The sequence below is a fragment of the Urtica dioica genome, chromosome 2, assembly GCF_054948205.1.
Source record: "Urtica dioica subsp. dioica isolate 48M chromosome 2, U.dioica_male_clone48M_v1_H2, whole genome shotgun sequence".
Lineage (NCBI taxonomy): Eukaryota > Viridiplantae > Streptophyta > Magnoliopsida > Rosales > Urticaceae > Urtica > Urtica dioica.
Window position 1 is genome coordinate 54,947,103 of NC_142757.1, and position 25,054 is coordinate 54,972,156.

Below are 25,054 nucleotides of genomic sequence, written 5' to 3' on the forward strand. Positions count from 1 at the left end.
TCCTCCGCCTCGACGTGAAATGCTCTGCTGGCGCTGATACTCTGCAAGGCTCGGCGGAATAATGTGCTCATCAGTTGACTGACTCGGACCGCCACGGTGGGAGGTCTGGCTACCGTCGGGAGTCGTCTGCTGGCCGCCTGTCGTCCTCTGCTGGCCGCCCGTCGGAGTGTGGACGTCGGGCGTCGGAGTGTGGACGCCGGTCGTCGGAGTCTGCTGGCTGTGGGTCGAAGGAGCCTGCTGCGAACTCTGCGGAAATTGGGGCATAAACGAGCTCAGGTTGAGGCCGGGCACCTGACTCTGTATTGCCTCGGCGAACGAGGCGAGGGTCGACGTGAACACCTCCTGCGAGATATATCCTGGATGCGAAGTCCCAACCTCCAAACCGTAGACTTCGGCGATTTCACCCGCCATCCGCGCTCCCTGTGGCACCAAGCGTCCGATGCCGGTCAAGTGATCACTCCGCGAACCCATAACATCGCGGATCGCCTGCTGCTCTAGGACGGCAATATCTACGTTTGTTCTTTGTTGCTCAGCCTCCGCTCGCAACGTGTTGAACCTATCGACCAGTCGATCCTGATATAATTAAGTAGTTAGTATATATTAATCGAAAAATAAGACAAAATAAATATAAACTTACATAACGTGCGGAGGCTTCAGCAGTCAGCCATTCGGACTTGTTGGACTGATGTTGGCGCTTGTAGTTCGTAAACAAGCACTCGAAAGCGGTTGTCTCGACGCTCTTCTGCATGTAAATAAAATTTCAAGTGTTAGATAGTTTTAATGATTTGATGTATCGCTAAACATAAAACTTACGTTTTTCATGCGGTGGGTCGAGAACCCAATCGTCCCCTGTCGAGTCTTCGTCTTCTGCAATTAATTGGGCCACGTCATCCGAGTGGCTATTTACTTAGTATTTACAAAACCTTGGCTATTTAGCAATTTTCAAGGTTTGAGTTAGCTATTTTGCTAATTTTTTGTATTAGTATTAATTAAAAGGGGGGGTGTCTTCATGTGAAGTATTATGATCAAAATTTATTTCTGGATAGTACGTGGATTGATTTAACAAATTGGATAACCCTGCCTGTTTAGTGGCTGTAAATCAAATTAAAAAAGTATCCCTTAATGGCAATTGATGGTATATGATACTTTCCTAACAACAGCATGAAACACGTACGAGAGAGAGAATTTTCCCAATAACATTATAAAAGAGAGAGAGAGAGAGAATATTGCACCACATAATACATGAAATATGTTCTCTGATTTAATCTCAGCAGGCTTTTCTTTTTGGCTGAGACCAACACCACCACCTTAAGCAAAGAATTTATATAAAAATTAAAAAGTCCAAAAATTATTCCTTTCTTCAAAGCAAGATCAGTGTATTTGTGATCCCACTCGTTAGGGTGACAATGTGGCTTTAAAGCCTTAACCTTCACATCCTCTTTACCTTTTGTCTCTTCAAGCCTCACGATTCCGAGTCCGAACTTGTTGCCATAACAAATTGGACAAAAAAAAAATATATGTGTCGAGCAAAAGCCAAAGAGTGAAGATCACACAGTGAACCAAAAAATTATTAACCAAGTTCATATAGAAACGAAGTAAAACATAAGTGAGACTCACTCTTTTGAAAAAGCCACGTTCACACACCCTTTGTTGAAGCTCATCGCATTTAGACCCACAAAAAGGTACATAAAAGGAAACTTATACTATTTATTTTTATTTTTACGAGGAAAATATTAAATTGATGGAGAGGAATTGTCTGTGCCTTTTTTTTCGCTTTAAGACCAAATATTTGAGCACGAGGAGCTGCGTCTCTACTCTATTATTTGATTATTTTTACTACAAGTAAAAAAGACGAAGCAAGTTCTCAATAAATCTAAGTCTATATAGACAGACAGTTGTACATTTTCTTCCTCTTGTTTTGATCATGGCTACAACACACCACCAAACGGAAACAACAGCCGAAAAAGGTCACGCATCAAACAAGAGGGGAACAGAGTTGCTACGTGATGACTTGGAGAATAAAAAATACATACCGCGATACACATCATCAAAAGTAGGTGTCAAGATCCAGAACGTTCCGGATAGCATAAAGCTTCAGGGAAATCACATACGAAGAGAGTATTACACGCCGAGGGTGATCTCGATCGGTCCCTTCCACGCTACCAACCAAAAGCTCGCCAAGAGAGACCTCAAGCTCCGAATCGCAGCAACATTCGTGGAAGGTTCTGGAAAAAGCAAGGAGGAACTGCTCAGCTTTGTCAAAGCCGACTTGAAGGCAATCAAGGAATGCTACGAAGAGAGCGTGGTCGAGCCATTCGATGACGATGAACTGCTGAGTCTATTGTTTCTTGACGCTTGCTTTGTTTTGCAGTTCATCGTCGACGTGGTCGATGACAAGCTAAATGTAATCCTGTTTGGGATGAGCGCTAGTGGGCTCCAGAATTCTATGGAGCAAGACCTGTTCCTTCTCGAGAATCAACTTCCGTGGCGTCTCCTCGACATTCTCATAAACTGCAGGACCAAAAAAGAGGAGTTGGAGAGAAACATCTTCAGCTTCATCTTCATGGCTTACAACGTGGTGTCGCCGAAAAATCAGCATCCCCTTATTAAACTCTCCGGGGATGATGATAGAGTCCGACGTGACTTTCTCGAAAAGGAAAAACCTCTCCACCTCCTTGACCTTTTCCGAACAAAGCTTTTGAATCCGCTCAGCACTAGCAAGCCCACCTTGCCATTCCCAGACCTTTTATCGTTGGAAAGTCGGAGATCCTTTCGGAACGTGCAAGACCTGAAAACCGCGGGGATCAAGGTCAAGCCCAGCAAGACCTCAACATTATCCGATGTTTCGTTCTCAAGGTCTTGGTTCTTCAACGCGACGCTGAGGCTGCCGCCGTTGACTGTGGACAGAGCAACGGTGACGAGGCTGATGAATTTGGTGGCGTTCGAGATGTGCCCCGGCAATGAAGGGTGCGATTTCGGGGTGAGCTCGTACCTGTGGCTCATGGACTCGCTTGTGGACACGGAGCAAGACGTGCGCGATCTGAGGGAGACCCACGTGCTGCGCAACCGCCTCGGCAGCGACAAGGAAGTGGCCAGGCTCTTCAACAAGATTGGCTCGAACCTGGTGGTCCCCACCGGCGCCTACAGACGTATGCAAGCACAGATACAGGAGCACTACGAGCGGTGGTGGGCCCAGTTCTACCAAGACTACTTCAGCAGCCCGTGGAAAGTGGTGGCATTGATCGCTGGTGCGCTCGTGCTCTTTTTCGGCGGGGTCTCCGCTTATTTCGCTGCGTTTCCACCTCAACATGGCAAATAGGCAAATCATCCAAGTCTGAACACCACCGAGAAGCCGTACATGAGTTTGCGTTATCCTCTTCTTTTTTTATTTATTTATAATTATTATCGTGAGTTTGTGGTAATTTGCAATTTGGTCTGATTTTCTCATCTTATAAAAAAAAAAAAATTGAAAAAAGGTGGTTTCATTTCTTTGGATAAGAAGGTTTGTTTTTAAGTTGTGTTGTCGAGATTATTATTGGTGTAAGCTAGAGAAAAGAAGTGGTTTCATTTCTTTGGCAAAATAAAAAAAAAGTTGGTTTGAAGTATTGTGGTGTAATCAATTCCCAAACAATCATATTCTCCTATGATTATCATGTTTAAGTTGTGAATAAGTCGAACACAAATTAGGCAGTATTTGAACTTACTTGAAATACACAAATTGAGCTGCTCTACTGGTTAGTGGATCAATATTACTAGTGGTTCTACTGAGCATTAGAGCTTCTCTACTGGCCAGTAGATCAATATTATTAGTGGTTCTACCGAGCACTAGAGCTACTCTACTGGTCAGTAGATCAATATTACTAGTGGTTCTACCGAGCATTAGAGCTACTCTACTGATCAGTAGATCAATATTACTAGTGGTTCTACCGAGCATTAGAGCTACTCTACTGGTCAGTAGATCAATATCAATATCACTACAATTTAAGAAAATGAAAGCAATAATGTATGGTAACAAACATCCATGGACATACGATAAATAAGTCAATTAAAAAAAAATACACATAAGGATTTTATTTATTTATTTATTTATCAGTTCTTGCGTTTTTTTGTTGGTGTCGACCTAGCTTCTCCTCCATTCAAAGGGCATCTTGATATATTATGTCCAAATTGATTGCATTTTGAGCATCTATTCTCCTCCATTCTTTTCACTATCACACTTATGCGCGCCGTCTTCTTCTTTCCACTTTCCATTGTAATAAACCGTTAACGTGGTCTCCGTCATTATCTACAAAATGATGATTAAAAATTAGAATACTAATGATAAATTTAATATACAATATGAAAATTAAAAATTAGAATACTAATGATAAATTTAATATAGAAATTTACTATATAAATCTACTTTGTTCTATTGATATAACTATGCCACTCTACTGAGCTAACTCTGGAACTCTACTGCTTAAATCATACTCTACTGCGCTCCTGATCTACCTCTGGAACTCTACTGATCTAATTCTGAAACTCTACTGCTTAAATCAAACTCTACTGCTCTACTGCAAATTAACCAGGATCAGTAGAGTTTGACGATCATCTTCAACATTGGAAAATATTTTCCAATCAAAGTTTCATTGAGTTAGACACATATTTTTCTGGTTCAAATCTAACAAAGTTTTCAATATAACACAACAAAATAAGTATCAAACTCGAAATATAAAAATTTCATGGATGAATTTACCTAAAACAAAGCCCTAGTTTGTTTAGAACTTGAGTTTTTGCAACGTCAATATCGTTCAAGTCCAGTCCGACCACTGCCAAAACTCGCGCCATCGCCGGAACTCGTCGTCGCCGCCGGAATGTCAACTTCCGCCCGAATGAAGCTTTTATGGCTGGTGTGGTGAACGAGCCCAAGCACGAGAGCACCTTCTCAGGCTGTTTCTCCAGGCTGTTTTTTTTTTAAATTAATAAAAAAAGAAAAAGAGAAGGGTATATTTGAGAGATGAGGTATTATTTGTTTAAGAGATGTATTCACTTAAAATTGAAACTTTTAAGGGCATTGAACAAAATGTGGTAATTTTTAAGGGTAAGAACCAAAATCACCCTCACAAAAAAGAAATCTTTAAAATATTAACACTTTTATTCTGTGTTTAGAAATTTAGCTACTATCTTGCTAGTAAACCACATCTACAAAAACTTAATCAAGCTATCTTACTACATTAATTTCATTTCATCACACACAATTACCATAAGTGCACTTACAAAAAAAAAAAAAAAACATAAACACACATATATATTTAAACACACATATGCCCCGGCCCCGTCTCTGCCGCCTTCGAGTTCGACACGCGATTTAACTCCGAATTCGGCGACCCGAGCGACAACTACGTCGGAATCAACCTCGGAACGGCCACCGGTGGAGAACCGGTGAGAGCTTCTCCGGAAGGGACACGATGCGGTGGCGATCGAGTCCGAAGCTCCTTCTTCGGCGCCGGCGACGGCGAGTCTCCGGCGAAGATTTGGTGGATCGCAGAAGAAGATTGTGGTGTGGTTTTTTGGTGTGGGTGTGGTGTTTGGATGTTTGGGTGTGGGAGAGAAAAGTATTTTTGGGAATTTAATCAATGTTGACTATCTTTTAAAATAGGGGAAATGATGGCAAAAATACTCAATGTTTGATCAAAATACTACTTATATACTCAAAGTTTTTTTTCTTTGGCAAAAATACCACATGTTACGTTATAGTGGGTCCGTTATTACTCGAACCGTTAAGTTCAAACAGAAATTTTAACGGCAAAGTATTTATGTATAACTAAATTTGAAACTTTGAGTATTTTTGTCCAAGGAAAAAAAAAGAATGAGTATATAAGTAGTGTTTTGTCTAAACATTCAGTATTTTAATTACCACCATTTTCCCTTTAAAATAAATTGATAATTTGGCTATTATTTTAATCTCTCCTCTTAATAGAGCCAGATACTAATAAATCTCTAAAATAAAAAGACCAAATACTCGAGCACAATGAGCTGTGTTTTATTAATGCTTCTACTTTTGTTTATAATATTGGCATCTCCATCAAAGCACATCAAAATGTATTTCCTCTATATAAGTTTTCACTTGCAAACCTTGTACAAGTATAAGAAAGACAAAGCAAGTTGTTCAATAAATCTACGTCTATACACGCTGTACATTTTCTTCCTCTTGTTTAAATCATGACCAAAGAAAAAAAAGACAATGAGATTGAATCAGCTCACGCGTTCAAAAGAAAGGAAACAGAATTGCTACGTGACTTGGAGAAACAAGAAATGATAATGAGAAGCCAAGCCGAATCATCAAGAGTATGCGCAAAGATATATTATTTTTATTTATTTGTTTGTTTATTTATTATCATCTCCATCAAAGTTCATCAAAATCATACTCCCGTATTTCATCTGTATAAGTGAGTCTTCACTTTTAAACCTGGACACGTGCGTAAATATACATGTTTTACATTTTGTTCCTCTTGTTTAGATCACATTAACTACCAAAGAAGAAGATGAAAATGAGATCAAATCAACCGACGATGAAACAGAAACAGATCTCGAGCTCAAAGGAATGGGAATAGATCACTGGAAGATGAAAAGGCATTCTTCAGGCGATTCATCAGGAGTATGTCCTAAGATATATTATTGTTATTTATTTGTTTGTTTATATTGTCATCTCCATCAAAATAAATATACTAATCATACGGATAAAAGCTCAAAACATCAGGAGGGAAAAAAATGCTATAAATTTGCAAAATGAGAAATTAAAACATAAAATTTGAATGAAAGTGGTACAGTTTATTTGCATGTTAAAATAAATAAATAAATAAATAAGACAAACATTCGAGCACAATGAGCTGTGTCTCTCTGATTCTATTAGTGTTTCTACTTTTGATTATTATTATTTATTTATTTAGTTTCATCTCCATTAAAGCTCATCAACTCCAGTATGTCGTCCAATTAGTTTTCACTTGCAAACTTGAACAATTAAAAAGCTCTTCCTCTTGTTTATACACATTATACACTTTCTTCCTCTTGTTTAGATCATGATAAAAGAAGAAGATGACAATGAGATTGAAACAGCCCTAAAAAGCTCACGTGTTCAGCGGAAAGGAAATAGACTTGCTAAGTTACTGCAATGATTTAGTGACGTGTTTTTTTACTCCTCGAACTTTTAATTATTAGTGGTCTAAAATCTAAATACATAATTATTATCATTTTGCAGTACGACGCCTTCCTCGTAATTCAACACCACTTTACATACCAATAAATTATTATTGTACGACATCTTGACCCATCATTTTCATGAGCATATATTAGGTGTTTATAAAGCCGTTTGTTTTTGTTTTTGCTTCGCCAGCTAGAAAGCCAAACTACAACAATCCATCCACAACTACTCATCACAAAAAAGAAATCTTTAAAAAATTAACACTTTTATTCTGTGTTTAGAAATTTAGCTACTATCTTGCTAGTAAACCACATCTACAAAAACTTAATCAAGCTATCTTACTACATTAATTTCATTTCATCACACACAATTACCATAAGTGCACTTACAAAAAAAAAAAACATAAACACACATATATATTTAAATATGTAAGCAATTATATTTGTGAATGCCTTACATGTGGTTTCTGAAAGCTGCACACATGTTGGAAACTTTTAACAAATTATATAATATCAGTGTTATTCTTATCTTTTACAGATATAAAGTGTTTATTTTAGACATAATGGAACTAATACTTTTTTAGCATGAAATTTACTTGTCTTTGTTTTGTTGTCCCTAAAAGATTGACATGCTCATCAACATTTAATTTTATTGATTTACTTTAATAATCGGTTTAATACGAACCCATTATTTGAATGACTAGTAAGTATTATTTGAACGACTTTTAAAAAACTCTAATAATGTAAATGTCTATCAAATTAAAATGGTCACGTAAGATTAATTAGCTATTTTTAAACATATGCCACATATTGACTATATTGCAATTATCACATATAAAGCGTGGCTTAGTATACTTTATCTATTCTAATTCAAGGAAAGCGATCGAATGATAAAATATATACTAATTACACCAATAAAAGCTCAAAGCATTGAATAGTATACACTACTACAGGGAACAAAAGATAGCACAAGGAGCTGTGTATCAACTCTATTATTGCTTCTACACTCTTTATTATTTTTTAGAGAGCTTGAGTAGACTTCCCAATTAAAAACACAAAATTGTCGAAATAGTCATTTTGCAAAATAGCCAATAAATCACATTAACCCGCTTGATCAGACAAAAATATCCTTCACTTAAAATGAAGGATTACCAAATATAAATTAGTTAATAAAAAAAATATTATAATAAATAACTCTTCAATTAATAGATTAAAAAATTCTCTAAAAATATTACGAGATTTGAGAAGGAACAGACATGGTGTGGAAGAGAGATATCTCAACGTGTGAAATTACATGAGCGGTGGAAAATAAAGAAATTTAAATATGATAAACGAGTCAAGAAAAATCAAGCAGTAAATACAGAATAATATATAATAGGAAACAAATAAATTTCCAATGCCACGTACAAAACAGTTCCTAAATATGAGTAATAATTAGGTACACTTTATCCTGTTCACACTTGAAATCGGGAAATTTAAGTTTAAAAATTCGGGTTAGTTATGTAATTCGAATTTAAAAAAAATTCGAAATTCCAAACTCAAATAGGGGCAATTTTCGGAGATGAAAAAATTTATAATTGGGCCACGTCATCCGAGTGGCTATTTACTTAGTATTTACAAAACCTTGGCTATTAAGCAATTTCTAAGGTTTGAGTTGGCTATTTTGCTAATTTTTTGTATTAGTATTAATTAAAAGGGGGGTGTCTTCATGTCAAGTATTATGAATAAGTAATGACAGAATCAGGAACTCTTTTTTGTCTCCTTTGAGCTATAGATATTATGATCAAAATTTATTTCTGGATAGTACGTGGATTGATTTAACAAATTGAATTTGTAAAAAAAAAAAAAAAAATTGAGATTGAACATGTAAAGTTGGTTAATTATCAGCTACAAAAAGAGTGAAATTAAGAAGTCGACAAAAGAAATACAACTGTTGAATATGTTTTCAAACATAACTAAAGTCACATAGTTATCAGCTAAAAAAATAGTGATGTGAAAAATATCAAAAAAAGATATGTCAAAAACCTTATTAGCAAATATGGCGGACATATGCAACGCTAATAACGGTCTAAAACCTTGATATTGGCTAATTATTAAAAAATGAAATCTTAACTACTCAATTATTTGTTTCAAATGGCCTATTTTGAGGGAACGTTGGCCTCCAATTTCGAAAAATGAAATAAAAGAAAAAGAAATGGAGCGGTTAGATATTCAATAAGATATATATATATATATATATATATATATATATATATATATATCAACCTGGCTTATTGGAAATTTCGGCCTTCCAATAAGCCGATAAGGACGGCTTAATGGCTTAACGGAAATTTTCCTTCCGTTAAGCCATTAAGCCGTTTCCGTTTCTTATTGGAAGTCATTATTCCGTTAAGCCAATAAACCGTTTTGATTTCAATTAAAATGTAAAATCAAAAGGACAAAAATGTTACGTTTTTAATAAAAAGGGTTAATATGCAAACTAAATTTTATCTTTACATACAAACTATATAATGAAAATATTTTCGAGACGTTTTTATTTTAAGTAAGAAACGTGGACGGAACCACGAAAATTTTATTAATGAACCCTCACTTGTGGCGGAGGAAAACCGTGGTTACAATAAATATCATAAAACGAAATGATTACAAAAATAAACCGTGGTACATAAACTATATTTTAGAAACTATATTATATTAAACTATATAGAAAATTTAATTTAGAAACTATATTATATAAATTACATAGAGCTTGATGAGATTGTAGAGAGAATTTGATGGATGACGTTGTGAAAAATTGGATTGAAATGAGTTATATTTATAGAGAAAATGATGAAAGTGTAAAAAAATTAATAAATCCGTGTATAAACAGTAAAATAACGGAAACCGCGGAAGCCGAATTTCCGTGTAAACGGTTCCGCGGAAGCCTTCTTTCCGTATAGACGGAAGCCGCTAAGCCGTTAAGCCGAGCCACGCGCGGAAGGAAGGAAGGCTTCCGCATTTCCGTCTCCAACAAGCCAGGTTGATATATATATGAAAGTCCTTATCGTTTTCAAACATAAATTATAGATATAAATGCTATAACGCCTTCGTATGAAGGTAATCAGAAATTCAACTTGAGAAACTCAAAACAATAACCTCAATCTTAGGTATTCTCATAGATACATACATTGATACATACGACTCTTTACTTTTCAAAAAAAAAAAAACAAAAAACAAAAAACAAAGAAGCCATTCTCCATTTGTTGTCTTACACTTAATTAGGCCTCTATAACACTTGGAAAAATATATAAAATATGCTTAAAACGCAAGTTCATACTAGTAGCTAAAAGTTATAAAAAAAAAACATGATCATTTTGAAAGCTCAAATTGACACATGAATCTGGAAAATTTATGTAAAACTGTGATTTTATCTTTACCTTCTTTTTTCTTAAACATTTTCTAGACGTAGTTCTCATACCCAAATATAAAATTTCCTAAAATATTGTAAATTGTTTTTCCCTTGTGCATGGGAAGTCAAAAAGTCTTCGAAACATTACCGCGTTAGATAGATAATAGATATAAGTACTTTCAGAAGCCACAAGGTCCTACCATTGACTTCAAAGTTATTAGTGGACGACTCGGAAAAGATCATTGTCGTATTGATGGACCAATTGACCAAGTGAAAAAAAAAAAAAAAATATATATATATATATATATATATATATATATATATACACAAGCAAAAATACCCGCGCGCGTTGCTGCGGTTGCTTAATGTATTTTATTGTTAATGAATTATCAAAATAATATATGCAATTTTATAATGATTAATTATGTACCATTGTACCCAATTTATTTTTGTGTCATCATTTCTATACATATTCAAAACGTTATATACAACCTATAAAAATATTTATTCATCAATCTAAATTAGAACACCAATTTGAAAATTAAAGAATATACAACTTACTTTATTCATTAATCATATGAAAATCATACAATTAATGAATATTATGAAACAATCCTTTCAAGTGAATATTGCGTAGCCAATACTATAATGAATAAGCTACTTTTACGTAACCATAAAAATAATGAAATATGAAATACATATCTATGTTTTTTTTACTTGTATGAAGATATTTTTTTTATATATATATGTATATTATATGTATATATATACACACAAGCAATATATCCGCGCGTTGCCGCGGGGTTAATTAATGTATACGATCAATTATATATAATTTTTTTTGTCATAATAATTAACTAATGAATGAATTTATTAAAATAATTTACAATATTAAATAACTTATAATTTGTTAAATAAATAATTTTATATGTATGTTAATCAATTACTTATTAAAATAATACATGCAAATGATAGTTTACAATCTAGAATATAATCCGTTTAACTATTCATAAACATTTTATTTTGTTAGTTTAAAAAAAAAAAAATCCCTACAAAATGGTTTGGTCCCAACCTAAGCCCTGAATATATTTCATATTTCTAGAAATATATGGGTCCTTAACTAATTGAGTAACACATGGTACATGATCAAATGTAATATTCGGGTGAATTAATAAAGAGACTGAAGCTCAACTTATCTTCTACAGAAATAAAAGGAAACACCTTAATTGTGATGGGCTTAGGTCCGGCTATTACCAGATGATGCTTTGGTTGCAGGTTTGGAAGAGCATAGTAGTATGCGTTTTAACTTTTAATCGGGCAGTGTCTATATACATATATATATATATATATATATATATATATATATATATACTTAAAAAGTTTCTCGAAATTTCTGGTTGGCTCCAAAAAATCAGTTGTGCAAAAGACTTCTGGAAGAGTCCAGAGAATTGATTGCAGGAAGCTCAGCAGATTTAATTTTTATTATTGTATTTAAATAAATAGCGATTGCAATAATGTAAATATCACGGTATTGAAAAGATACTGTAATTTGAACTCTGTCGTAGAGAGTTCTGGAGAAATCAAGATTTTTTTTATGTGTTTAAGTGACAGTTAAAGAGTAATTTCAATGGCATCTATGTAATTTCAAAAATTTAAATGGGCATTTTCAATACTGTAGAATGAACATTAAGTTCAGTCTGAGTGAACAGTGAAATCCGGGTTTTGCTTTATATATATATATATATATATATATAATAATATATATTTTTTTTTTGAAAGTCACGGAATATCCATTAAAATTGGGTAAAAACCCATCAATACAGGAGAAAAACATCTTAGTACATGGAACACCTCAAACCTAAGTCGAAGTGAAACTAACACTAAGTTCCGGTAAACGCACGTTTTGTGCATGCTTCCGACAAGTGGAAGAACGACGAGCACAGAAATTGAGCACACATAGGGCTCTTTCAACAAAACCTAAATTGGTAGATGGAAAGATCCACTCAACCTCGGTTTGATGACCACGAAGAAGATGCATCGTCAACCTGTATAGAACAAAACCTAACAGAAAATCCACAACGGGATAGTGGACAACGGCTAATCCGTGTCCAAGATAAACCAAGACAAACACAACGCGCATAAAAACATAAAGCATAACTAAGTAAAAACACAAAACAAAAAACACAACACAAACAAAACGGCAGATCCGACCACTTCTGCACCCGAAAAACTCTTCAGCCACGTCCCTCCCATCCTTAGCTCGGAGTCTCGCCGTATCACTCCAGTCGGAGAGAAAAACAGAGGAAGCCGCCGAAGCCGCCGAACCGTTCTCAGATCCGAGACCAGGCCCACCGGAGCCACCTGACCCACCGAAGCCACCGAGACCTGATCCACCGAAGCCACCGAAGCCACCTGCGAACCACAGACCCAGCGAGGGATCCGAGACCAGACCCACCGAAGCCACCGAGGCCACCTGCGAACCACAGACCCACCGAGGCCACCGAGACCACCTGCGAACCATAGACCCACCGAAGCCGCCAAATCCGAGACCTGAGCACGTTCACCACGGTCGAGCACCAGGAGCCGCCGGCGCGCCAGAGAAACGAAGAGCTGAGCCGATGCAAAGACGAGGGAAGAGCCGCCACCTAGAGCCGCGCACGTCAGTGAGGAGATGCTACCGAGGCCGATGCTCACCTCCCAGGCCGGAGCCCAGGAGGCGGCGGCTGCTGGTGAGGCTAGGGTTTTCTTTACTCTGTTTTTTGAGAGAGAAACTCTGCCGAAGGAGAGAGAAAGTGTTACTAGTCACCCAGCATTAATAATATATATATATACGCACTATATTACAAATTTTATTCCTAAAATGTGATTAGAAAATAAATATAAAAATGTAATTATGTTTTAAATATATGTCAGGGTAAATAATTTTTTTTAATATAGCTATAGGACAATCCTCATCCTTTTACAATTGTTATTTTTAACCGTTCGATTGGTTTTATCTACGGCTTACAATATTTGAAATTTGTGACCGTAAACATACACATTGTATTTGTAGGTACCTAGCAGTAGCACATTGTATATGCCCTACTACCACCAACTCATTTCACTTTCTCTGTACCGATCTCTCTCTCTCTCTACACAAATTTCTATTTGTTCACTTCAGCCTCACTTTTCTTCCAGTTTTCTGGGTATGAAATTCTCTTAGCCATATTTAATCAAGCCGAATCCTCCAACGCGTAAGCTCTCAGAACTCGTTACACATCGTTTATTTCTTTTTTTTTTTCTTTTTTTCTTTCCTTCACCGCTCTCGCTCGCTCTTTCGATTCCTTGACTGCGTTTTTTGCTTCTTTTTTTTTTTCCCCTTTATAATCGGTTCTCCTTCCAATTTGTTGACAGATGCTCCATTATTTTTTTAAGGGGAAAACTTATGAACTTCATCAAGCAGGATCTTCTGGTAATCCTTTCCTATAAATTTTTTTTTTAATTAATCTAATTTTTTTTTGTGCGATACTCAATCTGTCCAAACTTTTTTTTTTTTTTAAATATTATTGGTTAATTCTGGATACTAATTTTTTTTTTTATTTTGCTGATTTTTTCTCTCTAATATGTTGATTTTTTTTTTGTTGTTGCGAACTCGATCATTGATGTTCACATTCACATGGGCCGCCAATATGTCTTCCTATCTCCTTCCTTTTTTTTATACTTTTTTTATTTTCTTTTCCCTTCACAGTTCACACATGGTAAATAAATCACAGGCGAACAGTAACACATAATCCTTTTTTTTTTTTTTTTTTTTTTTTTGTTTTGTGTGTAAAATTGGACTTTGATGGTAAAGTCACAAATCACATATTATTACCTTTTTCTGTCTTAAATATTCATTTGAAAAACTTGTAGATGTTTGTACAATTTCTGGATGTAGTGACTGAATTTCTGGGAGTTAACTTCACTTCTTTTAGGGATAGAAAATACAGATGAATTGTTGAATTGAATCTGAGATAGAGTGCTTTAGAACTTAGGAGCTCCTATTTTTTTTTCTACTATTCGGGAAAAAAATTATGCTTGTGTACTTATTCACTGATACATTATAACAAATAATAAATTGTCTGATGTTTGAATGTATGGTTGCTGAAATTCTACCTGGATTTATGTGCTTCGCTGTGTTCGAGGAACCAATATGTATGTCTTATGGCTCCTGGAAATATATGTCAAGAGCTTTGAATGCACAGCAGGGTTGTAATCCTATATAGAGCGCTGGAACTATATATATTATTAGTAAGTTATACTGATTATATAATAATATATATTATACTGATTATAATTTGATTATATGCTGGAAAATTCGAGATATATCTGGAACTTTTTAGAAATCTCCGAGAATGACAGTGGGAATGACAGTATATGTAATTTTGTTTTATGTAAGGGTATTTTAATAAGAATGGCACGTATTGTAAATATCATAGACTTAGAATGCAAATTTGTAATTTCGCACTGGTCCGTAACAGTGAATTTACAATGGATGAACAGTAAAAACGGGTTCTTCTTTATATATATATAATAATATGAATACATTTATGCATGATATGAAAATCAGTTGGCTCTTGTCCTAGTATTCTTTATATATTCATCATCATCTCCATCAAAGCTCATCAAAATCAGACTGGTATTTCACCAAGTTTTCACTTGCGAACTTGGAGCAGTAAAAAAAAAAAAAAAAAAAACTTTGTTAAATAAATCAGTGTCTATATAACATATTGTACATTTTCTAACTCTTGTTTAGACCTTGACCGAAGAAGAAAAGGGTTGCAATGTTGAAGCTCATCGCATTTAAACGCACAAAAAGGTACATAAAAGGAAACGTATACTATTTATTTTTATTTTTACGAGGAAAATATTAAATTGATGGATAGAAATTGTTTGTGAGTTATTTTTTATTTTATTTTTTTGCTTTAAGACCAAATATTTGAGCACAAGGAGCTCTGTCTCTACTCTATTATTTGATTATTGTTACTACAAGTGAAAAAGACGAAGCAAGTTCTCAATAAATCTACGTCTATATACACAGACAGTTGTACATTTTCTTCCTCTTGTTTTGATCATGGCCAGAGAAAAAGATGGCAATGAGATTGAAACAACACACGACCAAACAGAAACAACAGCTGAAGGTCACGCATCAAACAAGAGGGGAACAGAGTTGCTACTTGATGACTTGGAGAAACAAAAATACATACCGCGATACACATCATCAAAAGTACGTGTCAAGATCCAGAACGTTCCGGATAGCATAAAGCTTCAGGGAAATCAAATACGAAGAGAGCAGTATTACACGCCGAGGGAGATCTCGATCGGTCCCATCCACGCTGGCAACGAAAAGCTCGCCAAGAGAGACCTCAAGCTCCGACTTGCAGCAGAATTCCTGGAAGAATGCGAAAAAAGCAAGGAGGAACTGCTCGGCCTTGTCAAAGCCGAGTTGGAGGCGATCAAGGATTGCTACGAAGAGAGCGTAGTCAAGCCATTCGATGACGATGAACTGCTGAGTCTATTGTTTCTTGACGCTTGCTTTGTTTTAGAGCTCATCCAAATGTTCACCGACAAGCTATATGTAATCCTGTTTGGGATCAGCAGTGGGGTCCAGAATTCTATGGAGCAAGACCTGTTCCTTCTCGAGAATCAACTTCCGTGGCGCCTCCTCGGCATTCTCATAAGCTGCAGCTCCAACAAAGAGAGGTTGGAGAATTGCATCTTCAGCTTCATGTTCATGGATGATGATAGAGACCGACGTGACTTTCTGGAAAAGGAGAAACCTCTCCACCTCCTTGACCTTTTCCGAACACAGTTTTTGCATCCGCTCAGCACTAGCAATCCCATCTTGCCATTGCCAGACCTTTACTCGTTGGAAAGTCGGAGATCCATTCGGAACGTGCAAGACCTGAAAACCGCGGGGATCAAGGTCAAGCCCAGCAAGACCTCAACATTATCCGACGTTTCGTTCTCCAGCTCTTGGTTCTTCAAAGCGACGCTGAGGCTGCCGCCGTTGACTGTGGACAGCTTGACGGTGTCGAAGCTACTGAATTTGGTGGCGTACGAGATGTGCCCCGGCAATGAATGGTGCGGTTTCGGTGTGAGCTCGTACTTGTACCTCATGGACTCGCTGGTTGACACGGAGCAGGACGTGCGCGATCTGAGGGAGACTCACGTGCTGCGCAACCGCCTCGGAAGCGACGAGGAAGTGGCCACGCTCTTCAACGAGATTGGCTCGAGCCTGGTGGTCAACAGCGACGTCTACAGACGTGTGCAAGCACAGATACAGAAGCACTACAAGAGGAAGTTGGCGCGGTGGTGGGCCCAGTTCGACCAAGACTACTTCAGCAGCCCGTGGAAAGTGTTGGCATTGATCGCTGGTGCGCTCGTGCTCATTTTTGGCGGGGTCTCCGCTTTTTACGCTATGTATCCCCGTAAGGATGGAAAATAGATTAAATCATCCAAACCACCAAAGAAGCCGTACATGAGTTTGCGTTTTCCTCTTCTTTTTTTACCTATTTATAATTATTATCGTGAGTTTGTGGTAATTTGCAATTTGGTCTCATTTTCTCATCTTATAAAAAAAAAATTGAAAAAAGGTGGTTTCATTTCTTTGGATAAGAAGGTTTGTTTTTAAGTTGTGTTGTCGAGATTATTGTTGGTGTAAGCTAGAGAAAAGAAGTGGTTTCATTTCTTTGGCAAAATAAAAAAAGTTAATATATATATATATATATATATATATATATATATATGGAGACTCTTTTAGAAGCTTTATTAACCAGAAATAAATAAATAAACAACATAATACATGAGAGCGAGAGAGAGAGAGAGACAACATTCTTATTATCCTTAACTTATTTTTCGTTTCTTTTCTGATTTAATCTCAGCAGAGGCTTTTTTTTTCTTTTTCTTTTTTTTTTGGCTGAGACCACCACCACCTAATTAAAAAAAAAATGAAGGGATTCGAACCCCCGACACCGTGGTGTGGTTCGTGCTCGGGTAAAAATTAAAAAGGTCCAAAAACTTATTCCTTCAAGCAAGAGCGGTATGTTGGTGATAGTGTTGAGACCACTCGTTACGCCACCAATCTGGCTTTGAGGCCTCAACCTTCACATCCTCTTGACCTTTTATCCCCAAACATGACTCTGAGCTCTTCAACACCTCTTCGACCCTCACGATTCTGAGCCCTCGAGACCCGATCGCCGTCGTCACATTCCCGACTTTCTTGCCCGATTCGGGGTCCACGATTTCCGACCCGGAACACACTTTCTGCACCATTTCTGACCCAAAAATAAATCAAAATGTGTGTCAAGCAAAAACCAAAAAGTGAAGATCAAACAGCGGACCAAAAAAATCAACAAAAATACTATTGAAAAAAAAGCCTTTATTTTCTCTCTTACCTTCACCGTTGTGATTGAGGAATTTTAATGGTAGCAATCTCTTTCGAATAACGCCGCGGTGGTGGGTCCGAGCGACAAGCTCTTGGCCAACGTAACACCCCTTGTCAAAGCTTATCGCGTTTAGACCCACCATATTGTACTCGAGAGGAATTGCCTCACCTACACATCATGAGTTTATAAATCACTTTCCTATACACACATTTATCAATCTACATATTCACTTGAGGATAATTAAAAGATTTCACCTTTTGGGATCTCAATTGAGCCTTCGGCGACACCATTTTCGACCCTCCACAGCATGTAGTTCACCTCTTCCGTCTCTTCATCGGCTTCGACCAAAGGAGCTGCAAAAAAAAAAAAAAAAATCAAACAAACTAAGATCAACATAGCTTTCTTAGACTATTCTACAAGAGATGACAAAAGAGGGTTTATACAGATATACAGCCTCTCTCTCTCTCTCTCACTCACGGGTTGTGTTCGTCGGAAAAATTCCCCGGAAACCGAGCCAGTCAAGCCGTGGATCGTTGAACCACCGCCACCCGCTGCCGTTCCCGTGCAAAGACGCGGAGGCAGTCCGGTCAGCGCTGGAGCCCCACCCAACTCCGGCGGCGTCAGGTTCCTCTGTTTCCGGCAGAGATGATGACTCAGAGAGTTTCCCGCCAAATCGCTGCCAGCAAGACAACTCTTCTCCCACATTGTCAATCTCAACCTTGGACCTCAATCGGATATCTTTGACACCATCAAAAGGCATAAAATTAAAATCATTTTGTAAGACCTAAAATATATTTCTTCAATAAATTACTTTCAGCTCAAGTATAATGCTTTTTTCATAAAGTTGCAAAATTCTAAAAGCATTGCATATAAAAGCCACAATCTTTGGGTTATAGTTCCCCCTAAAATCTCAGCACTCAATAAATTATTATTGTTAGCTTAAATACAAAGCTTTGATACTACAATGCTCATTACCAATCATAAAGTTGCAAAATTTAAGAACATTGCATATGAAAGATATCATCTTTGGGTTAAAGTTTCTAATCAAATCTTCAATGAAGTCATACCTGAACCTAAAATCTCAACACTCAAGAAATTATCACTTTTAACTTACTATATAGTTTTGATGAAATATGCTGATTTCCTTCAGAAAGTCAGTAAAATTTTGTATATAGATATTGAAAACAAAAACAAAAAACATCTAAAAAAAAGACATAATCTTTAGGTTATACTTTCTAGTCACCTCCTCAATGAAGTCAAAATCTCGTCCAATACGGTAGAGTCAACGTCGGCGAAAATCTCAAATGGCTTGTCCGACGCGGAACCAGGTCCAGACCCGGTCCGATTGAGCTTATCTTCTTCCATGGCCGGTTTAAGAAAGGGTTTTAGAATACTTAAGAAAGGGTTTCAACCTGAAAACAACCATGGGCTCTGCGGCGTCGGCTTCTCACAGTTGAGGCTATGCACTCCTTTCGACAATGTCCGTGTCGACGCCTCTGCTTCCGGCCCCGAAGCCGAAGAAAACGGCTCGGACTCGAATCTGAAACCCGAGTCCGCAAATGTCAACCCATGCCACGCCTGCGAAAAGTCAACCCACTTCTCTCGAGCCGCCGTGATCTCCGCCGTAGCAACGCTCACCGTGTCCATGATCTGCGCGGCGGTCTTCGTGACCATACGATTCCGACGCAAGAAACAAAAAATCGGAAACGTGTCGGATCACGCGTCCTCGGCGATCAACAGCCCCGAAACTCACTGGAGCCAAGCCAACGTGGAGTTTCGGAGCAAGAGCATTATCGCTTCTCCGCTGGTGAGCAAGAGCGGGTGGGACGAGCTCGGGTCCTCGAGGGAGAGCCTCGGCGCGTTCAGGCTCAACATGGAAGAGATCGAAGCCACGACCAATTACTTCTCCGAGACCAACCTCCTCGGGTCATCGAACCGGACGAGATTCTCATCGTCAGTCTACAAAGGCGTCCTGAGGGATGGATCGTCCGTGGCCACGCGGAGGATCGGTATCACGAGCTGCAAATCCGAAGAGTCCGAGTTCGTCGAAGCCCTCGAATTGCTCTTCTCTCTACGCCACCCGAACCTAACGAGGCTCAGAGGATTCTGTTGCTCGAGGAGCCGGAACGAGTGCTTCCTCGTCTACGATTTCGCCCGAAAAGGAAAGCTCTCTCGCCTCCTCGAATGCGAATCCCTCGAGTGGCCGAAGAGGGTCTCGATCCTCGCGGGAATCGCGAAAGGGGTTGATTACTTGCACCGCAAGGAACCTTCGATAGTGCACCAAAACATCTCGACGGAGAAGGTTTTGATCGACGGGGACTTCGACGCGGTGATATCGGACTCGGGGCTTCCTCGACTTCTCGCTGAAGATGTTGTGTTTTCGGCGCTGAAGACGAGCGCTGCGATGGGGTATTTGGCGCCGGAGTACGTGACGACCGGGCGGTTCACCCGAAAAAGCGATGTGTACGCTTTTGGGATCGTGGTCTTCCAAGTCGTGTCGGGACAAGCGATGCTGACCGGCTCGATGAGGTCTGCCGCGAGCACAGCGAAGCCCGAGGGCTTCGTGGACTCGAGGCTCGGCGGGGAGTTCGAGGAGAGCGAAGAGGTTGAGCTCGGGAGGCTTGCCTTGGATTGCACGCAAGAGGTTCCCGAGAATAGACCTAGCATTGAGGAAGTTGTTCAACGGCTCACCAAAGAGTAGTGTTTTTAGCCCTCAGAGATTGATTGTTAAAACATTGAAGTCGTCCATCTGATTAATTTTGTACACTGCAAAGCTATTTATTTATTATGATATAATGTATGTAAATGGATAATGATGATTTGAAGCGTGAAGGCCAATAGAGAAAAGGAAAAAGAAAAAATATGAATGTTTAGTTTGGGCTAAACCTGAATTGTACTCGATGAACTGTTGTAAACGACATTCCATAAAGGAAACGACAGAAAAAATAAAAACCGGCTTGAAAAACGGCACACAAAAATGGAGCGACGAAAACGGCAGGCAGAAATAAACATACCTAGGACCCAGCTCTTAAAAACCTGCTTGAAACTCTTTTCGTTATTTGGTGAGGAATATTGGGCTGTACCTGGGTTATTTTTTTTTTATTTTTTTTAGGGCTTCTAGTACGTAAAAATGATGGTTAATATGTAGGTTATAAATTCAGTCATGTAGTGATACATTCTACAGCAGTTTTGTAGCGTTGTAGAAACATTCTACAATAGATTTGTAGCGTTGTAGAAGTCCAATTTTATAGTAGTGTTTCGAGGTATAAACTTGCAATAATAATAATATAAAGATAGATATTTTTAGAAATTATCGAAATGATAGCCAATCCGAAACTTGTAATTACAAACTAGCTACTGTTTGATTAATTTATGATAATTAGCCATTCAAGTTTATTACCACACGTCAATGTACAAAACTGCCCCTTTCATTTTCCCGCTCTCTTGCATGAATTGTATTAAAAAAGAATAAAAATTGTTTCATAATAAATGTAAATAATAACTACTGCGATAAAATAGACAACAAATTTGAGCACACGCAACCAAACCGGAGACCATTTTCAACCAGTAAACAAAAAGCAACTCATTCCTGCAAAAACACTCATAAAAAATTCCTAATCTCAAACAACAATTGCAAGACTCAAAAACTTAACCACAAATAAAATTCGCCGAATGAAAACCAATAATTAATAAAAATTAACCATACAGAAATCCAAAAATCAAGAAACAGAACATATATTTATGATTATTAACGATTGTTATAGACATCTGTGCCTTTGCCGGCTAAAGAAACCACATCTGTGCACACAACCTCGATGTTCAACGACGTATATGTGTCTCCGCCGGCCAAAGAAGGAGTAGAATGAAAATCGACATTTTTTGGTGTAGACTTTTGTATAGGACAGTTTCAGAGAGAGAGAGAGATTTACCGGCCATAATCGCTAGAAACCCAACCAAAGACTCTTCATGTTAGAGCTTTAGTAACCTTTTAAAAAAAAATTATGAGGTCAATGAATTCCGATTAAGATAATGAGTAGACTTGGTCTTTCATGTTTTTACTTGACGTTAATTTATAGGCGAGGAAAATGATATTTTTGATCTTTATTAAACTGGGATACATTATTATCAAAGTAAGAAGGCAATATTAGTATGGGTAATTTAGCAAAATAATCAACTCAAACCTTAAAAATTGCTAAATAGCCAAAGTTTTGTAAATAGTAAGTAAATAGCCAGCAGGAATTAACTACCCGTCCAAGATTACTAAAATGCCCAAAAATATTTCCCGCCCATTCGCCCATTTAATGATGAAAAAAAATCAGGAAATTTATGTTCCCGAGATTCTAGGTTATTAAACCTCTTCATTAACCGCTGTACCATTTACTCGGTAAAAAAAAAAATTTTAAAAAAAAGCTCTCAAAGAAAAAGAAAAAAAATCTGTCTCTCCTCCGACGAAATCCAGTCCATCATCGCCGACCTCCGATTTCGGCTATAGCGATTCTCTCAGGTATGGATTTGTAGATGTTCTTGATAGTTTTACAAGTATTCTCTCAGGCTGCAACGATTCTCTCAGAAAAAGAATTACACAAAAAGTGGAAAGATAACTTGAGTTTTTTTATTCGATTTCTGAAAACATTTATTTTGTGTTAATCATCTTCCTCGTCGATAAAGATTCATGTATTGTAAATGGATGTTAATATTCGTATATAGCTTATTCATAATCCTAGATTTTTTTTCCACAAACCCTAGAAATTTCAGACGAGATTTGGATGTTCGGGTTGTAAATGGCTTGATGTGTATTTGTATATTTACATATATTTACTGCATAATATGTCTAGTTCTGAATTTGTGAATATTAACACGTATTTATTGTAATACATGGTTAATAGGGTTCAACCACGATGACAAGAACGGTAATAACGCCGTCAAAAATAGAAGCTCATAATAACGCCATCTACCGAAAACAGTTTGTAAATCATTTTGATTACATTCTGTATTTACACCACCTGACAATGGATTATGGATTAAGTAAATATACGTAAATACATTAGTAAACCTGGAGGAACCTCTCCTACGATTTCAAAAATTAAAAAATTACACCACCTGATTCAATAAGAGAAAATCCAGACATGGTGTGGAAGAGAGATATCTCAACGTTTGAAATTACATGAGCGGTGGAAAATAAAGAAATTTAAGTATGATAAACGAGTCAAGAAAAATCAAGCAGTAAATATAGAATAATATATAATAGGAAACAAATAAATTTCCAATGCCACGTACAAAACAGTTCCTAAATATGAGTAATAATTAAGTACACCTTATCCTGTTCACACTTGAAATCGGAAAATTTAAGTTTAAAAATTCGGGTTAGTTATGTAATTCGAATTTAAAAAAAATTCGAAATTCAAAACTCAAATAGGGGCAATTTTCGGAGATGAAAAAATTTATAATATGCCACGTCATCCGAGTGGCTATTTACTTAGTATTTACAAAACCTTGGTTATTTAGCAATTTTTAAGGTTTGAGTTGGCTATTTTGCTAATTTTTTATATTAGTATTAATTAAAAGGGGGGTGTCTTCATGTGAAGTATTATGAATAAGTAATGACAGAATCAGGAACTCTTTTTGTCTCGTTTGAGCTATAGATATTATGATCAAAATTTATTTCTGGATAGTACGTGGATTGATTTGACAAATTGAATTTGTAAAAAAAAAAAAAAAAAAAAAAAAAAAAATTGAGATTGAACATGTAAAGTTGGTTAATTATCAGCTACAAAAAGAGTGAAATTAAGAAGTCGACAAAAGAAATACAACTGTTCAATATGTTTTCAAACATAACTAAAGTCACATAGTTATCAGCTAAAAAAATATCAAAAAAAGATATGTCAAAAACCTTATTAGCAAATATGGCGGACATATGCAACGCTAATAACGGTCTAAAACCTTGATATTGGCTAATTATTAAAAAATGAAATCTTAACTACTCAATTATTTGTTTCAAATGGCCTATTTTGAGGGAACGTTGGCCTCCAATTTCGAAAAATGAAATAAAAGAAAAAGAAATGGAGCGGTTAGATATTCAATAATATATATATATATATATATATATATATATATATATATATATATATATATATGAAAGTCCTTATCGTTTTCAAACATAAATTATAGATATAAATGCTATAACGCCTTCGTACGAAGGTAATCAGAAATTCAACTTGAGAAACTCAAAACAATAACCTCAATCTTAGGTATTCTCATAGATACATACATTGATACATACGACTCTTTACTTTTCAAAAAAAAAAAAAAAAAAAAACAAAGAAGCCATTCTCCATTTGTTGTCTTACACTTAAATTAGGCCTCTAGAACACTTGGAAAAATATATAAAATATGCTTAAAACGCAAGTTCATACTAGTAGCTAAAAGCAAAAAATAAAATAAAAAATCCGGGTAGTTTTTTTTTTTTTTTTTTTTTTTGAAAGATCAACTTGACTACATGAATCTGGAAAATTTATTTAAACTACCTGTGATTTTATCTTTACCTTCTTTTTTCTTAAACATTTTCTAGACGGAGTTCTCACTTCTCATACCACAAATATAAAATTTCCTAAAATATTGTAAATTGTTTTTCCCTTGTGCATGGAAAGTCAAAAAGTCTTCGAAACATAAAACCGCGTTAGATAGGTAATAGAGATAAGTTCTTTCAGAAGCCATAAGGTCCTACCATTGACTTCAAAGTTATTAGTGGACGACTCGGAAAAGATCATTGTCGTATCGATGGACCAATTGACCAAGTGAAAAAAAAAAAAATTATATACATATATATATATATATATATATATATATATGAATACATTTATGCATGATGTGAAATTCAGTTTGCTCTTGTCCTAGTATTAATATGGACGTTTAGTTATAACTTGTAAGTAATGACTTTTAATCACGTGCGTATATAGTAACCACGTCAAGCTAAGAGCCTAAGACACTTTTCAAATTGGACGATAAATTCTATATATCTTTTTTAAAATAGTATTTGACAAATGCCATTTAATATAAATATTGAGTGCTTGAAGAAATATATTTA

The 25,054-nt window shown here is 36.6% G+C and overlaps 4 protein-coding genes across 6 annotated transcripts; 3 read left to right on the forward strand and 1 right to left on the reverse strand.

The window, feature by feature from the left end:
* The first annotated feature begins 1,802 nt into the window (after positions 1 to 1,802).
* LOC149405816 (UPF0481 protein At3g47200-like) lies at positions 1,803 to 3,650 on the forward strand. The gene has a single exon (XM_089606200.1). It carries the CDS (start codon positions 1,925 to 1,927, stop codon positions 3,317 to 3,319), a length of 1,395 nt encoding a protein of 464 aa, XP_089462326.1. The 5' UTR covers positions 1,803 to 1,924; the 3' UTR covers positions 3,320 to 3,650.
* Positions 3,651 to 13,614: 9,964 nt separating this feature from the next.
* LOC149405817 (UPF0481 protein At3g47200-like) lies at positions 13,615 to 17,285 on the forward strand. Of its 3 annotated transcripts, none has more exons than XM_089629801.1 (4): positions 13,615 to 13,797; positions 13,958 to 14,833; positions 15,339 to 15,401; positions 15,665 to 17,285. In XM_089629801.1, the coding sequence occupies exons 3-4, from the start codon at positions 15,367 to 15,369 to the stop codon at positions 17,028 to 17,030; spliced, it is 1,401 nt and encodes a 466-aa protein (XP_089485927.1). In that variant the 5' UTR covers positions 13,615 to 13,797; positions 13,958 to 14,833; positions 15,339 to 15,366; the 3' UTR covers positions 17,031 to 17,285. The 3 variants fall into 3 exon arrangements, with proteins under 3 accessions (XP_089485927.1, XP_089485931.1, XP_089485939.1); XM_089629805.1 differs by having other exon boundaries at positions 13,958 to 14,015; positions 14,292 to 15,401; XM_089629813.1 differs by having other exon boundaries at positions 13,958 to 14,015.
* A 64-nt stretch (positions 17,286 to 17,349) lies between these two features.
* On the reverse strand, positions 17,350 to 18,765 carry LOC149405818 (putative transferase At4g12130, mitochondrial). The gene is made up of 4 exons (XM_089629822.1): positions 18,448 to 18,765; positions 18,225 to 18,323; positions 17,980 to 18,138; positions 17,350 to 17,859 (listed from the first exon to the last, which is right to left on the reverse strand). The coding sequence occupies exons 1-4, from the start codon at positions 18,728 to 18,730 to the stop codon at positions 17,612 to 17,614; spliced, it is 789 nt and encodes a 262-aa protein (XP_089485948.1). The 5' UTR covers positions 18,731 to 18,765; the 3' UTR covers positions 17,350 to 17,611.
* A 338-nt stretch (positions 18,766 to 19,103) lies between these two features.
* Positions 19,104 to 20,919, forward strand: LOC149405819 (cold-responsive protein kinase 1-like). The gene is made up of 2 exons (XM_089607883.1): positions 19,104 to 19,123; positions 19,210 to 20,919. The coding sequence occupies exons 1-2, from the start codon at positions 19,104 to 19,106 to the stop codon at positions 20,669 to 20,671; spliced, it is 1,482 nt and encodes a 493-aa protein (XP_089464009.1). The 3' UTR covers positions 20,672 to 20,919.
* The last annotated feature ends 4,135 nt before the right edge of the window (positions 20,920 to 25,054 follow it).